Source organism: Symphodus melops, assembly GCF_947650265.1.
Source record: "Symphodus melops genome assembly, chromosome: 8".
NCBI lineage: Eukaryota > Metazoa > Chordata > Actinopteri > Labriformes > Labridae > Symphodus > Symphodus melops.
The window spans coordinates 14391864-14408562 of NC_136698.1; the positions used below are offsets into that span (position 1 = coordinate 14391864).

General features: G+C 37.8%; 1 protein-coding gene and 1 long non-coding RNA gene across 2 annotated transcripts; both read right to left on the minus strand.

Moving 5' to 3' along the window:
- Nucleotides 1–93: 93 nt before the first annotated feature.
- LOC306828322 (Rieske domain-containing protein) lies at nucleotides 94–4154 on the minus strand. Its single transcript, XM_079350704.1, has 3 exons — nucleotides 3417–4154; nucleotides 3090–3205; nucleotides 94–2405 (listed from the first exon to the last, which is right to left on the minus strand). The coding sequence occupies exons 1-3, from the start codon at nucleotides 3604–3606 to the stop codon at nucleotides 2307–2309; spliced, it is 405 nt and encodes a 134-aa protein (XP_079206830.1). The 5' UTR covers nucleotides 3607–4154; the 3' UTR covers nucleotides 94–2306.
- A 7226-nt stretch (nucleotides 4155–11380) lies between these two features.
- LOC306828318 lies at nucleotides 11381–11911 on the minus strand. The gene is made up of 2 exons (XR_013779724.1): nucleotides 11765–11911; nucleotides 11381–11664 (listed from the first exon to the last, which is right to left on the minus strand). It is a non-coding gene; the product is annotated as an uncharacterized lncRNA (long non-coding RNA).
- Between the last annotated feature and the right edge of the window lie 4788 nt (nucleotides 11912–16699).

Below are 16699 nucleotides of genomic sequence, written 5' to 3' on the forward strand. Positions count from 1 at the left end.
ATTGTAATCAGATTTTTAAAATATGTGTTGAAGAAGACGAAGAAAGAACAAACACATTTTAAACAACATTTTTTTTACTCAAGTCATAAAAAAACATTATTTTGTGTCTGAAACAATGCAGCAAAATGTTCAGCTTTGCATAAGTCACAACAATAAAAAGTTAAACAATGGCAGCTTGTAACAAACTGATAGATCAAATGTGGTTTGCCAGTAAAGCAACAATAAGATCATTTTAACATACTGTACTTTAGGGGGTGGCAGTAGCTCTGTCTCTAGGGACTTGGGAAGGGTTGTTTCCAAGCATGTCTCTCAATAAAAGAGTGTAAAGCAGAATTTCTCCTCTGGGAATAATAAAGTAATTCAAAAAAAAGAAGAAAATGAAAAGAAAACAATCAACAGGGTGCCAGAAGCTGTTGAATTGTACTGATGCTGTAGTCACCTTGAAGCAGGAGGCCTAGTTGCTCAATTCTTTCTCAACCTGATTTCTGACAAACAAAAAATAACTCAATACAATCTAATTAATAAGTAAATACATGGAAACACATGGTAAAGACTCACATTGATGCTGAATGTTTTGTTGAGATTCAACAGTAAAAAAAATACATTATTGCAAAACTCTGAACACTGGTTGTATTGACTTTTCAACCCAAACATAATGGTTCATTTTCAACGTGTATCACCGTTACCCTCCAGGTGGTGAATTATCATACACACAGCAAGCACTCCTGTGCACATCACAGACAGTTTTTAGCCAGTTGAATTATTATTGCAATAAAGTTGCACAACAGGGAGCAAAATGAGAGTGCTGAGCCACACTGTCACTGACACTTCCAAGACCAGGCTCTGTGCCTCTGCCAGAAGTGGAGCTGACAGAAAATATACTGAGTGACTGCCCTCACCACTAAGGAATAAGGAAAACATACATGCATCATTGCACACACACACGCGCACCCACGCACACACACACACACGAAAGTAGAAAAACACATTTTTCCTCAGTCAATGGTGCATTTCAGGTCGTGAACCCTCCTCCGGCGCCTCACTAACCGTGTATTTTGGGTCCCATTGCGTCAGTAACAGACAAACCTGTCTGAGCACAGGCCAAGGATGGTGAGAAAGGCTGATGGAGACGCCTTTATTCTGGGACTGCTACCAGTGGTAATTGCTGTGCCCTTCATGTGTGTTCTATTTGCTGGAATTGCATTTAGGTTTAGAGAAATACAGAAAGGGCTTTTCTGCTGCGTGACATCACTGGAATAATTGTCCAGAGGTTTCCAAAGGTTGTAACTCAACAAGGATGGCTGTGAGTTGTTTGGTTTGTGGCTTTATTTAAGACACGGATGGATTATTAATGAACATGAGATCATTTAGTTTAATTAGATATTAGCTGGTGAGTGAAACCTTCATAGCACTTCTCCAATAACAAATATGTCATAGTAATAAGGGGATATTTATTATTCATGAAAAGGCTAATTGAATATTCCATTTCACATGTTGAAAGTTTTCAAACAGACCACAAATGATGGATAAAAACATTTTGAGTTAAATAAAGGTGATCAGCTCAATGTTGTTAGTCATGATCTGCAGCATTTACTTTGTGCATGTTCAAGATAAGCATTGTGTTATTGCATAATATACTGTATTGGCTTGTACCACGGTACCTCTACGACTCGTAAAAAACATTTTTTGTTTGCAGATGCACACAAGTGAAATTAGGATTGGCAATAAAATGACAGGAAAAGATTCTGAGAATAAGGATAAAAAGTCAAGAAATGTATTGAGGTAAACTTTGGGCAGTGCAAAAATGACTGCTTGAATATAAAATATGAACTTACTTTGAGTGTCACTCTATGTCATTTTCACCACATATAACTTTGTGATCTTCTTCAAAATCATTTAGCAAATGCATATCTCACAGATTTCTTTAATAATGCAAATAAATAAAATCTTCTGGTTAGTTCTATAAACGTGTTTTTATGATTCATATTTTCAACTCTGTTTGCTTTCAATGTAAGCAGTGAGCTTGCATCTCTCCATGTTTACTGTGTGTGATGAGTCTCTATCTGGGAAAGCCAGCATGAAAAACTCTGAAACAATTTCATAATGTCATGTCTCCTCCGGACAATCCTCTTGATATCGTCCTATAGTTCACAGCAATCAAAGGAGCAACAGTCTGTGAAAATGGCTGATAAGGCTGAGGAATGTTTCAGATGGCTAAGGTTTGTGGAACAAGTCGAACAAACAGCCAGAGTGGGTTTGTTACCAGTCTCACAATTGGCTGGATAAACCGTTCCCACTGAGGATATTCAACTCTTTTTGTCCGCAGGAAAAGGCTGTAAGGAAAGACGACTGGCATGTTTCACATACACGTTCCCATCCTCCAGCTTGACTTCATACACTTGTTGCTGTAAAAGTCAAAGGACAAAGAGATGAGAGCTGCAACAAACATGCCATCACAAACTTCTGTTTAAAGCAGTTAGAACTCACACAGCACCTGAACCTGCCAAAGTACAAGTAAGCTCACATTTATTGCTGGATTTAATGGGTTAAAAATAAAGTATAAACTCCTCAGTGAACTCAGAGACATTAGGAGATTTGTTTTTGAATTCGTTTGCTTTAAAGTTAACTTCACAGAGACGTTAGAGAGAACAAGAGCTTATAAAATGATTAATGGAAAAAAATGAGATGTTTATTGAAAGTCAAGCTCGTGTTTATACTGTTCATTGGCACATGTATCCTAACAATAGAAACAAAATGTTTGATAGAACAAAAGGGGAAACCTAATCCTAACTCTGACTGATGAGCTTTGATTTCTCATGCCATGTCAATCAGTCAGATGGCCAACATCTCCTAGCAGAGGAGGATTTATCCACATATCACTGCCAATATTCTCCTCAACTCCCAGCAAATAAAGCCTCTATTCCATGATATAGTAAGATTTTCCAGGTTGGATCATATTTCAGCTTCTAAATTTCAGTAATGTTTATATTGTGTAATTTTTTTTGTATAGCCTACAGGGAACAAGACGAATATGAACTGTTGTGCTGAACATTTTTTTCTCTCTTAAATAAGGCATATTAATCACTGACCTGTAAGGAGGTCCCAGACTTCCCTGTTCTGAGGTCAAAGTTATAATCGTGCCAGGGACAAAAGACCTGCAGGACACCATCAGCCTCCTCGATGTCCCCTTCACACAGAGGTCCGCCTGGGACACACAGGAAACTATTGTTCATAATTTAAACAAAGGTTATGTTCCTAGAAACCATTTGACACATACATTAGAAGAAAATGTTAATTGGATAAAACGGGAAATTGACAACTGGTTAAACCAAAGATGGGATATAGGCCATTGTGCATAATTGTGCCATAACAGATTTGAACAAGGGTTAATTTGGGAGGATAGGTTGATCCTTTACCGGAATGTGAACAGCGAGCATCCATAGCGAAGAACTCCCCCCTCACGTAGAAGAGACAGACATCTGAGCCGTAGCCGAGGGAGGAATACATTAGACGGCAGCGCTGCTTGGAAAGCACCGAGGTTGGGCCTATGAGTCTCCATGCAGCCTCGTCCGTGGTTCCTTCTTCGTCCCCGAAGCCAGAAGCCATAAGGATCGGCGAAAGGCTGGTTTTCTACTGTGCGCTGCTACGGGGTTGCTTTTTTTTCCCGCCGGTAAAAATGGATTTGGCGCTTCTCACTGAGAAAATATACCATATTAAACAGCAGGCCGACTTACGACGGTCAGCCCTGTCGACTGAGCTGCCTCCGAAACGAGCTGCATCCTGCCAGCTGAGGCAGGGCAACAGACCCGCCGAGCATCGGGCTTAAAGCTCCCGTTAATTTAAACTATAAAGTCATGTATTTAACAGATAATAAGCGGCGCAGATATTCCTCAAAAGACCTGTTCAGGTTTTGCTGTTTTCCGTTGTTATACGTGTTTATACAGCTGTCCTAAAAAAAAAAAAAAAAAATCCGAATGATCAAGCTGCCAGAACAAGCATAAACACTAAACCTCAGCAAAACGCTTGTTATTCAACTGGTCTATAACCATCATTAGCCTGAATAAGCACAGAGCCAGACAAACACTTCCTGTTACAACCTATTTTTTCCATCCTTTTTGGTGAATAAGTTGTTTCTTTTTCAATTGATGCGAGCGTTCAAAAGCCTGTATTCTTATGCATTAGGCTACATTGTTCAAAACATTTGGCTCAGTTAAAGCCTGCTAATGTATTTTCATGAAAGTCATTGTGTTCCAGACAGGTAGCCTGTCTGTCTAAAAGTGGACTTTAAAGGAAGTCATCTCTTTGTAAACCGAAGTGTTTTTGAGCTAATGTTTTTACTTTTTAAAATCTGTCTGCAAAAAAAAATCCATCTGCAATGCATTAATGGGCTAAATTAAAGTTGATAATTCATGTAAAAATTCAGTCTGTTCAATACCCATCTGTTCAACCATTTACCTGAGTAGCATTTTTACATATTTTTAAATTTGTGAATAAGTTGGCCATCTGTCTTTGATCAAAGAAGATTAATAATTAATAAATGGCACCAAAGAAGAAGTCAAGCTTTGTGCTTCTACAAATTTGTCCAATTGGCAATTTGGAAAAATAAAATTTGCCTGATCTGCTTTTCTTCCACTTTTATTCACCTTGGCTCCAGCATTTTTTTGTGCCAGTATGCTGCTGGCAGTTTAGCATACAAGTAATGTGAGTTACAGTCTAGACTGGAGTGATACATAACAGAGGCCACTTGTTCTGATTACTCACTTTGAGAGACTGACTCATGTAAGGCAGGCTGTTTGAGCACAGGGGAGGGCACCGTGGCGTTAAAACTTTTCATGAGTAGAAACAAAAAACATTACTGCCTTTTGTCAATTGTTGGATCCTATAGCAGTAGTAAATGTTAAGGAAAAATCACTGAAGAATAAAGAAAGCCAGAATAAAGAAACCTGTACTCAGTGACCTAGTTCTCTATTTTTGTGCTAATCTAACTGCCTTACCTGATTGTCAGAACAACAAAACAAATTACTGTCCTGAACAGTATTGTGATGGTTTTTGTTTGTAGATATTTCTAACTGTCAACAATGGAAACATTATAGGCTAACAGTATGGCAATTTCCAAGTTTAAATGGCATACTGTCAGCAAGTGTTTAATGCCATTGTACTGTAGAAATACCTGTGAAAAAATAAACAGACAGGAGTGCTTTAGCATGATAATAAGTGTAAGGCTTTGATCATGACGCCTTCACTTATTCAGCAGTGTGGAGGAAACACCAAGAGTGTTTATTTTCAGCACTGTTGCCAACTTTTACTAATGAAAGGATTTAGTACTGAAGCTATGAAAAGGCTCCTCGAGGATTTCAGCCAAGACGTGGACAGTCTGCAGGGAGGTGGCACTGACAAACTGACAGTCATCAGCCACAGCTCTGCTGAAAGGTGAGAAAACTGCAAAGAATGCAAATTAGTTCCAAATGAAGTTTATTATGTAGAGAAATCAAAATGATATATTGTGGAAAATTTGAATCAGTGGTCAGGGTGGGATTAATAAACAAAGGTGCAGGCAGTGAGACACAGCCAAAATGATCACAGGAGGATAAGACTGTCTATAAATTTCTTTGACTTCTCATTGCAGTACTCAGACCACTGGACAGTGTAACTATTTGCATGAGGCGAAATTTGGTGTAGAGAAATCTGGCTTCAATGATACATTAGACTGTGACTGGAGCCCAAACTCATCCATCATTAGCCTCGTCTTGTCCATAACCCAGCAACCACCCTCTAAAGTCTCCTAATTCATTCGCCAAGGGTGGTTGGAAGACTGGCTCTATAGCCAAGATGGTTTTCATTAGCTAAGCAAATGCTTCAGCCAATCTTGCAACACCACTACCTGCTTGTTTGCTCCTTGTTCTGCAAGATGATGTCATTTAAGTGCTTCTTGTCTAAAGTCCTGATAGGACAGCTGGATTGAAAGCTCCAAATGGAGGTCAGGAAGGACGACGCTGTTGTTTGCGCCACTTGTGTCTGCTATAGCTGTGGACCATTAATAGCCATCATGTCCTTGTGTCACTTCAAATGCTAATCCAGACTCAACTTTGATGTTTTGAGGACAGGAAACTAAACCCACCACTGACTCCTCGGCCCGGTCCCAATGTCTGCCCTCAGAGACCTGCGTTCCCAATAACGCCCGAGGCTCTGCGGTGTCTTATGTGAAAACGATAAGTGGTTGAAGGCCCTGTCATAAACGTTAGAGTGCTCTTATATAAGTCTACAATGCTGCTGACCTTGCTGGAATACGTAACCAACAATTCTAAGCTATTTAATGTAAAAAAAAATTAATGTACAGGATCAAGAAAAAATTTACATTTAGTCGGGACCACTTATGTCTGGTTCCTTCTTTGATAAGCGCTCTTCTTTTAAATTAATCTGCTCTGGTCAAGCTTAAATAACAAATTATTTGATCAAAAAGTGAGTAACAAACTCCCCCTGAAATAGATTAAAGACTTATAGTTTTGTGGGTTATATGCTTATTTTGCGATTCAAGATTTAATGTTATCTCATTTTTTATTTGCACTTTTAGTTTCTGCACACTATCTTTCCCTTTGCTAGCAAAACCAAAGCTTCTAATTCTTTCTTCAACATCTATCAGTGAGAGTTTTCAAAAGTAACATTTATTTAAAACTGTCAATGCTTCTTCGCAATTTAACACGTCGTGTGAGGACTCTGTTTGTGAGCTTTGGCTGTGTGTTGTTAACGGTTTACTTATACAGTATGAATTGGCAGTCTACCATATTTATACAATCGTGTATGCCCTGCCTTAGATTGAAAACTCTCAACTATAAAGGTCAGGCAACGTCCGTACTCGGTCTTGAAAAAAACAATCAATATATTAAATAAAGAAAGTCATATAGCCTAAAATCTCTGGTGAAGAAAGCCAACTAAAATCCTCCATTTCTGTTAGGGATAAGACAGAAGCAACCCTACTGTCTGCTCCTGATCTCATAATGGCTCTACGATTTTAAAATCTGGTTGCAAGGGAGGCCATGCAAGGATTCTATTTTTAATAGTGTTTCTGAAACTACCCTATAATTTGTTTAACAGTGTTTGCGGGCCCATCAGGATCAACAGGATCACGGTTCGAACAGTGTCTGCACCTCCTGCGCCTATTTAAAAGTCTCATTTGTTGGCTGTTATATGACTGTGCAGAGCAATAATCAGATCTAATGACAGGGCATGCCTGTTCACACCATTACAGATCCACTATATTAAGCTGCTGGCAGGAGTCAAGGTAGACTAAATGCATCCTTTGGCTTTTTCCAAACATAAAGCTACATTAGTGAAGGAAAATGGGTAAATGTCAAGATGACGGATTTGACCAACGTTTCAGCTGAACAAGAGAAAAATGCAGAAAACAGAACAATAAGCACACTTCTTACTGCTGCTCAGCTTTTAATGTGACTCCTGTGTAGCCTGATTTATATATGATTTAGCAACTTCAAGGTCAGTTATGTATTATGAATACTTACTGCCTATAATAACAAGTTTATTTATGGGGATCAAAAATCCAGTTATTAATCTTGATAAATGGCCTTGTTTGCTTCTTTTGTGATTGAAGTTTGAGAATTTAATCATATTGCTGGGATGATTGTGCTGAAATTGTAGTGAATGCATGCACCTCCCACTCTTTCCTATTTCTATGTATTAACTTGTCAACATACAGTAGCAATTTATTTCAACATCCTTAATATTTCTTGTAATTGTAATTTAATCACGTTTAACCATTTAGATGCAACATAATGTTCTGCTAACACAAAGTGTAATTCAAAACATATTGTGCAGTGTTATTCTTTATAAATGCTATGAAGCAACAATATGCCAAAAGGAACAGACAACAAGATTCAGAACGATTTGCAATGATTCAGTATAGTACACCTTATTTGACCCACAAGCAATATAAACCTTACGTGGCTTTCTCCAAACTATTTGTATAAAAAAGACATCATTAATTTTACTCGTGAGAGCTTCTCTGTAGTCTGCCATCCACCCCCACACCTCCACAGCATACATGTCTGCAATAGTGATCAGACTACATTCCTTCCCTCATGTCCTCCGACCTGATTTAATCCAGACACAACACATCTTGTTCTTCAATGTTCCCAGCATAGTACATGGACTGTTATGGGAGGCATCTCAAGAAGTGAAGATGCGAGTTTGATGGAGAGTATGAATGCAAAGGTGTTGTCGTGAAATGCCTAGATGGTGATTGCTTTACGCTTTAACATGGTTTTTTTTGTTCTCCTTTTTTTTTGAACACGGTAACTAACCCATCATGATCGAGATCTCTTTCTGCCAAGAGGGCAGCAGCACAGGCCATAAGAAATATTACAAGATTCATGTTATATTATGGTGATTAAATAAATACAGTCAATTCTGTGTCTTACATTAACACGTTTAAGAGTCCACAACCCTGCTGGTAGGTATGTGAGAAGTGCTTTTAGCCAATGCTAGATGTTATGTTCAACATGCTCACAGTCAAATATGTTAGCAAGCTTTCTATTTAGCAGAAAACTGAAAATACTATTAGGAATGCAGTGAATGATAATGGTTTTGTTTATTTTACAGGTATTGGGCATAGACTGTAAAATATAGTGGACAAAGCCTGATGGAAGTCAGCCAGTGGTTATACTGTAGCTTTGGAAGACTGTTGATGGCATTCACCATATTAGAATTACTGCAACCTAATGACGGGCAAAGAGCTGTTGTGGAGGCAGGTTTTAAGCCTTATGATAAACAGCTACACCGTGCTGGCCCCTCAGACAGTTCAGCTGTCCTTCATAAAATCAAAATAGAAAAATTTTCAAAAAAATCACTGTTCACAAACAACAGAACAATAAACCAAATGTAGGAGTCATCAGGTCTTCAAATGTGTTTGGAAACACTTGTAGCTGCACGAACTATTGTGAAAATCCAGCAAATGATTGTGGAGATACATTCAGTCATAAATGTCATGCTAATGTTTGAGGAAAAGTCAGGGGATCACCACAGGTATTAAGGTTTATCTTCTTGGGATTATGATGTCTGTGTAATTCAATGGCTATCTAGCACAGCAATAGTAATAGTTTTTTGAGATGTGGAAGTGTAGAATTGAGTTATGGAGCAGACAGAGAGGACCATCCCTAGAGCCATGAAGCTAGCATGGCTAATTAAAAACTAGGGGCACTCTGTTGGTCCAGACTCTGGAGATTGAAGGTGATTACTGTAAGCTGCAGTGTAATTTAAAGAGTGAGACAGGGGATAGTAAAGCTTTATTTACTCTTATTTCTTTAATATAAGATACTTTCATTACGTTTGGTATTGGTATTGCAGCAAAAAAAATCCCCCTACTGCAAATCATGTTCATCATAGAGCACCATTAAAGAGTAACAAAAATCGTATTTTCTGGTGTAATTAAATTGAAATCAAAGGTTTTCTATCAGTAAAAAAATGTCATCTTCCTGAGGAAATCAATTAAAAAGATCTCTGATGTAATCATCATGTAACAATAATAGCCTCATTGTACTTCTTAGTCAAGGCCAAACGTGAATGTCTATTCAGTTTAAACCTTATACCTCTTTTAGTAAACTAGAAACAAATAAATGTATGCAACTGAATAGATACTATCTTTCAGAGAAAGTGGGTTGACAAGTCAGGGGTAATCGAGTCACATATTTTTAGGTTTAACCTTGTAGGTTGAAGTTATTTTCTCTGGCATTTAGCATACTGTCAATGATAAAGATCTCACCTTCTAAGTAAAAGAAAGAGTGTGTTACATGAGTCAGTCTGATAAAGGGTAAGATTACCCAGTTTGGAGTGAGTAATGACAAAAGGGACAATGTTTTGCACAATGATAAAAAAAGATCTTTTCTAAGGCAACATCCTTTATTTATTTTTTAATCAGAATCGAGCTGTCAGCCTTAACATCAAAAATGTACACATTATGTACTTTATGAAAATCATTAATAATTAGTTTTAGGTGATGCAAACAAGGAGAAAAGCAAGGGGACAATGACTGAAGGAAAAGGACTCAGACACTGTTTCTTAATTGAGTAAAGTGCTGTTTCCTAACCCATATATATATGCATTTTTCCAATGCAGCAGTATGGATGTCCATAGAAAATCAATATGAGGATGAAGAAAAGTAAAAAAAATAGTTATGTCTTTAAAGCAATTTGTTGATTTAGCCTAAACAAAGAAATGACAACATTATATGCCTCTGTCTGCAAAATATTTATCACTGGAAACACAAATCTACTGCAGTCAAACCAGTGATAGCATAAAGTTGAGGATGTGATGAAAAAAAAGTTAGTTGGGGACCTGATAGGATCAGAAAAAGAGAGAGAAATTGCTTCTAGAACATTACTTTGAAAATGGCCAATTAGGAAAGGTTACATTTTTTTCCCCTTAAGTGCTATCTGCAGATGTTATCCCTTAGTCAAACTCCAAAGGATTCTTCAAGCCTCAGTGATCTGCATATGTCAAATAACAGAACTCTTAAAAAGACATAACTGTACTCCCTGGCCCTTGAAAACAAATAGGACATTTTATGAAGAGTATAACAGTCTGGAAAAAAAGATAGATATGGGACTGGATAATGGAGGCCATACCTTCCAAAGTAAGGGAAATAAATCATTTTCATGTGTGTATGGTCTTTGCTTTTTTCAGACGTATGTACTTTTTGTAGTTTTTTGTAAATTCTAATGGTTTAAAACCAAATTCAGCAACCATATATCAATTATGTTCCCAAGTTTCCATTCTGGGGAGGATGTATTACTTTAAGAGACAATGATCACTGTAACAACACCAAACGGGAAATGTCTACTAATCAAATGTTTAAAGTCACAATAAATGTAAGGATTCATGGAAAGAAGATTCAGCTCTATAAAAGATCATTTAATAGACCATGAAAGGAAAGATGAAAAATGTGTTGGCCAACAGTTTTTACCACATCATAGACTCTCTGACCCAGTCTGCCTCAGTTGGCTTGAGGGCAGGCAGGACTCATGCACGAAAGATCGATTTGTAAGTGGGGACTATTCCATCTGGGAAAATGAACGGTCCATTCGTGAGCGAAACTCAACATGTTAGCAGTTTCTAAATGTTTTGCGGCATACTCAATGGGTTAAAATGGAAAATGAAACTTAAAGCAATAATCAGTTATAGACAATGGAGAAGACAATGTTCTTTGCAATAAAAAGATCAATAAGTTCTTGAATGAGTCGAACAAATATTGGTAATCTATGTATCTTTAATCTTTATTTATCTGGTCCCTTGAGAGCCTAATCATTTTTATGAATACATAGTGTTGTGACTCAGAATAAGTTCAAACCAAATGCACGAAACAGAGACAGAATGAAAACGAAATAACAATTTATTTGAAACACGAGTGACACGGTGATAATGTATACAAGAAGTATAAGTGACACTAATGTGGAACATGAAATCTAATGTGACTCTAATATGTGCACAAGTAAATAACGTGACTCTAAACTATGTGTACAAGGAAACTAAGTGACTCTAAATGTGCAACAATAATACTATGTGAATCGAGATGTACAATAGCATGCGTGAGGAAGCCAGATGGAGACGAACAAGACGACGAGGAACACGAGGTGCGGGACGGCAGGACTGGGAACACTGAGAAGAAAAAAAAACACGAAGGGTCAAAAAACACGACAGGGAATTATACAAGATATATCACAGAGTACTGAATGTCAAAACACGGAGCGCTACTAACCACTGGGGATGAACAATAATCTGCCGCTGGCTTCCTGGAAGGAGCCAGTTTAAATAGACAGATGATTGGATGAGCCACACCTGTGGAGCTCACCTGAAAACACTAATTGGAATGAAGGGGACACAGAGGGAGTGACAGACAGGGAAACAAAACCAACACACGTGGGGAGAAGACACACAGACCAAAACATGACACATAGCTGAGTAAGCACCAGGTAGAGTTTAATTTAAACAACAGAATAACACAGAAGATATATAAAGTAATGAAGTACATAACTGAATCCAACTTTTACAGGGCTTTCAGGCAAAAGTTTGTATCAGTAATTTTATTCAGACAATTTGATTGAACATAATTACAATATGAAAGAAATAAATACTGCACGTTTATAGTGGACACATTATTATTAAAAGAGGTTTAGCAACTGAAGCTAAAAACTGATACAGGTTAAATAAAGTAACATTTCTTCATCCATTCACTATGCAGGGGTCCCCAGAGAGGCGCCAGCAGGCACCCTAATCAGATGTGTAAACTTGCACCTAAACTAGCTCCTTATAAAGTGAAACAACAGTTGCTCCAAGTATGCTCCTTGTATGTTTGAGCTTCTCACCATATTTCTAAGGCTGAGGCAAACCATCCTGACGAAAACGCTAATTTCAGAAGCTTCTAATGCAATCTCATTCTCTTGATCAAGACCCAAAGCTCATGAACGTATAGAAAAGTTCCAGAGTGGAGACCGTCAGTAAAAGCTTTGCCATCCAGATAGTCACAATGACTGTCACAATGACTGTTCAGTGCCAGCCTTTATGTTTGCTGACATTTCACCAACCTGTCTGCTTATCTTGTGTGAACCTTTGTAGTGAAAACAACTCCAACAAAATTAAGGTTCAGTGCAGTTTCTAGCCAAGAACTATGGCCAGGACATTCTTGTAAATGAGATCACAGGAGGAAACAATACACTGTTTTCTGACTGAGATCCATGGCCTCAGACTTGGAGATGGTGACTTTATTTAGACCACTTCACAGCTGTAAGCCGCCCTTATTCCATCTGTATGTTGTGGTTTGATCGTGCCAAAAGAGCAGTATCATCTGCAGTTGATGATAATAGCTAGACCTGGCAGAGGCCAAACAGCCACTGGAAAGATGTATGACTAATTAAATGTGCTCAAAGCTCTAAAAAATTACATGTATATATACACACACACACACACACACACACACACACACACACACACACACACCTACACACATATATACATATATATGTATATATATATATATATATATATATATATATATATATATATATAAACTAAATGAATAATCATTGTAACAACATGTGTATTATAAGATCAGCTATCTTACTTAGCAAAATGTTATCTGCTACAACAACAGTTAGTGTCTGTCATTATTTTAGGTATTTGAAACTTTTAAGGATATAATCTCTTTTAAGCCATGTTCCCTTTGCAGTACTAACAAATCACTCTCTCAAAGTTCTTATCTCCTATGACTGTTGACTTGCGATGCTTAAAAGAGGAGCATGCATCTGCCATCTCACAAACATGAGTCTCAAAGGACTTGTTAAGAAAGAAACTTGCAGATAAAAATAGCTTGATTCAGTGGGCCCAATTCTGAAGGGTTTTCTTCTTGAATGGATTCTTTTCAACCCAAAGACATATACTACATGGATTTTGAACATCACTGGATTCATCCATTATTGGAGTGTTTGATTTGACTAGGCTTGGGACCTGTATCATTTGTGTGTATCAGATTCAAGTGTCTGTAATGTTCAGCGTGCAAACATGGCACATACCAGCTTTATTATATTTCCCCCTAAGCCCTAACACAACAACAGCAGTTTATAACTATTGTGAGGAACTTTTGGTCTGTATCAATTTTGGCCCCCTTAAACTGTGTCTTATTGTCACTTTTTTTGACTTAATTCTGTAGATTTGTGAGTCGTGTTTTTGTTAAAAGCTCATTGTTCGTATTTTAACAGGTAGATGTATCATTCAGTGTAAATCTTTTTGGCAGAGAGTGTAAAAACAAAAACAAATGTTTCCTCAATTGGTTGTTATTCTCTTTGTCCAACACCTACCCTGCATCAGTGATTTCTATACAATAATTAGATTTATATAAAAAATAATCTATCCGCTGACTCTCTCATTTACTTTTGAACGTCATAAAGAAACATCAATACATTTTTGATATATTGCAAACTGAGAGCTTCTTACTGGAAATTTAAAGTAAATGGTAAATTGAGACATGAGATTGTAAAGCAGATGGCAGAGGGTCCACTGAGAAAAATGAAAGATCTTCAAAATGTATAGGTATACGGGCCATTGTTGATCCTCTTTTTGAAATACATGATCTTTCAGTTCTGTATGTCTCTACATCAGTTTCAAACGTGAGGATATACTTATTCCTCATTCCACTTCACCTAGCGCTCATGCTCAAAGAAACCATACTCTACCAGTCAAACTTTATCTTACAGTCACCATAACAGATTTTCATCCCTATCATAAAAGCATCCCTGTCTTAATACTGTACACCATGAGTGATTGAACAAAATGGTTAATACTTATTCAAATAAACATCCCTCCATTGCATAATAATGTTTAGGTTACTTGTTGGAGCTGCAGTTCTGTTTTGCCACACCTCATGAACATCTGGGTCAAAAATCTGCCCAAACCTTAGACACCTGTTGTCTTCCACGTGTTCCCATAATTCACTTCAGATATGGCAAATATAATAAGTTGCACTTGCTAAAAAATAGGTCAGTGCAGAAGCTACCTGGTATGAATAAATTTTGTCCAGGGAATCCTCCATGTTTTCCTGACTTCCCTATGAGTTTGAGCTGTGTGCCTTAAAGTGGAACACTAGATGAGTTACAAGGTGTCTTTCCAGAAATATGGAGAGCCAAAGGTCCAGTGATTGTCCAATTTAATACTTTAATCAGAAACTGGAGAGAAAAAGATCCAGTCATTAAGGCAACTTTGTATAAATCACTGAATAAATGCCTAAAAATTTATATAATCAGAACCCAATATTCTGCTGATTCACAACCTAGGCAAAGGAAATGGTTTTGGATATTAATCTGTACTTCTCATAAACTACAAAGCAGATGCAGAGGCTTTTCATACAGATGTTAAACAGGTTTTTATGATCTGTTTGCTGTTGTTGCTAGAGTACCCCATCAAATCATAGATAATTGAAGCAGCTGCTCTGATACTCATGACCTTGTTACTGGCCTTAATATATATATTTAGTTCTTTTACGTTTGTAGTTTTATTTGTCGGACGGTTCAGGGAGAACAAGTGTGAAAGAGGAGTAATGGAAAAGAAGTTCAGATGGGAAAAACATTCAAATGACTTCCACAAATGTGTATAAAATGAAATATCCAGTTTATCCAAGTTAAAAACTAATACTTGTATGGTTTTGCTGAATCAGTATTTATTGCACATAGTTTTTGCAGTTATAAATATTTTTGAAGAGGTGAATTCAAGCTGCTCTTTTGCTCCAAATACCATCCCTCAAACCTGACTGCCTGCTATTCTTCTTCCAAGGGCATAACTGCTTGTGCAGCTAAAATACTTATGCAGCAGTCTAGGCAACATTTTGACCCAGTGATTTTTTCATAGTTTGCATAAACTTTGCAGCAGCCTTTTCCCCAAACAACTTTCAGAGATTTAGTAGTCTTGAGTTGCAGTTCTGAGTGAGAGCTACTATAGATACATTATTCTGATGTTGTAAAAAATATATATATCACCAATTCTGGATGTTGAAAAAGTGTTTAGAATGATGTCCACATTATTTGTGTCTGACATTGATGATCTGACCCCAACAATATACTACAATTTTTCCCCCAGATCATGCATTTGCCTGTAATTTAAAAACCTAGACTGGGACCTAGTTGGACTGCCTCTGAAAGCCAGACGTTTGAGTCATGAATCATCAGGGCAAAACAGGTCATTGTTCATCCATGAAGCATGCGTAACTAAACAAGTCTTCTAGGCTAACTTTTTGTCCCAATATGTCTTCTATATCTTTACAGCCATCTTGGGATAGCCACTTATCCCAGGACCCCTTCATTTCCATATCAAACAACCCAGCAAACACGTACAGTTGGGGCCCATATAGGCCTCACTTGGGCTGGTTGGGCTTTGGGTGGGCATGGGCTTAGAGTGGGCTTCGTTGTTGGGCTCCACATGGGCAGTAAGTGGGCAGTAGACCCTGTCAACACACCCATGCGGGGCCCATGTGGGTTAGATGTGGGCTGGTGAATGGGCCCCATCTGGGCGGCCCAGCTGGGTCCTGGTTAATTTTGTCTGGGGGTTCCATGGTGGCCCCATGTGGGCAGGCCCAGATGGGCTCAAGGTAGGCATTACATGGGCCCTAGCTTAGACCCACATGAGCAACCCAGGTTTCTCCCATCTGGGGCCCAAACTAGCTGGGCCCCATGTGGGCTTATTATGGGTTCCTGATGGTACCCATAAGGGTAGTCACCATTATTATTTTGGGTAAACAAACGCTCTTTTTACACACTCATGCAATACAGTTATTGTGCTAAATGCTATAATAACAAAATAAATAAATAAATAATAATAATAATAATATTAACAAAGAGACCAGTATTACAATTAATTACGTTTTTACTTTTTATTTAACGAAAACAAAGATGAGACCTTGAATTAGTCATTTTCCACCTCAAAGTCCTTGTTGAGGTGTTGCCTGTGTATAAAATTCACTGAATTTTTGAAACAAGACGCATGAATCAGAGACAGCTAAATCAGTTTTAACAATAATTCTAATAAACACGATGAAGTGACGCGAGTGGAATGAATGTGCAAAAGTCTCAGTTTGTCCGTGAACAATCCAGCAATGTAAATCCTAACGACAGTCCCGGTGAAATCCAAAAGCAGTCCTGCTGTGTGTAGG

What these genes read in the sequence shown, in the direction of transcription:
- LOC306828322 (XM_079350704.1), bottom strand. Translation starts at nt 3,606, where the DNA reads ATGGCTTCTGGCTTCGGGGACGAAGAAGGAACCACGGACGAGGCTGCA. An exon ending in TGCTCGCTGTTCACATTCCG is followed by an intron (nt 3,206 to 3,416) that starts GTAAAGGATCAA and finishes TGTGTGTCCCAG; the next exon opens with GCGGACCTCTGTGTGAAGGG. An exon ending in AGTCTGGGACCTCCTTACAG is followed by an intron (nt 2,406 to 3,089) that starts GTCAGTGATTAA and finishes TGACTTTTACAG; the next exon opens with CAACAAGTGTATGAAGTCAA.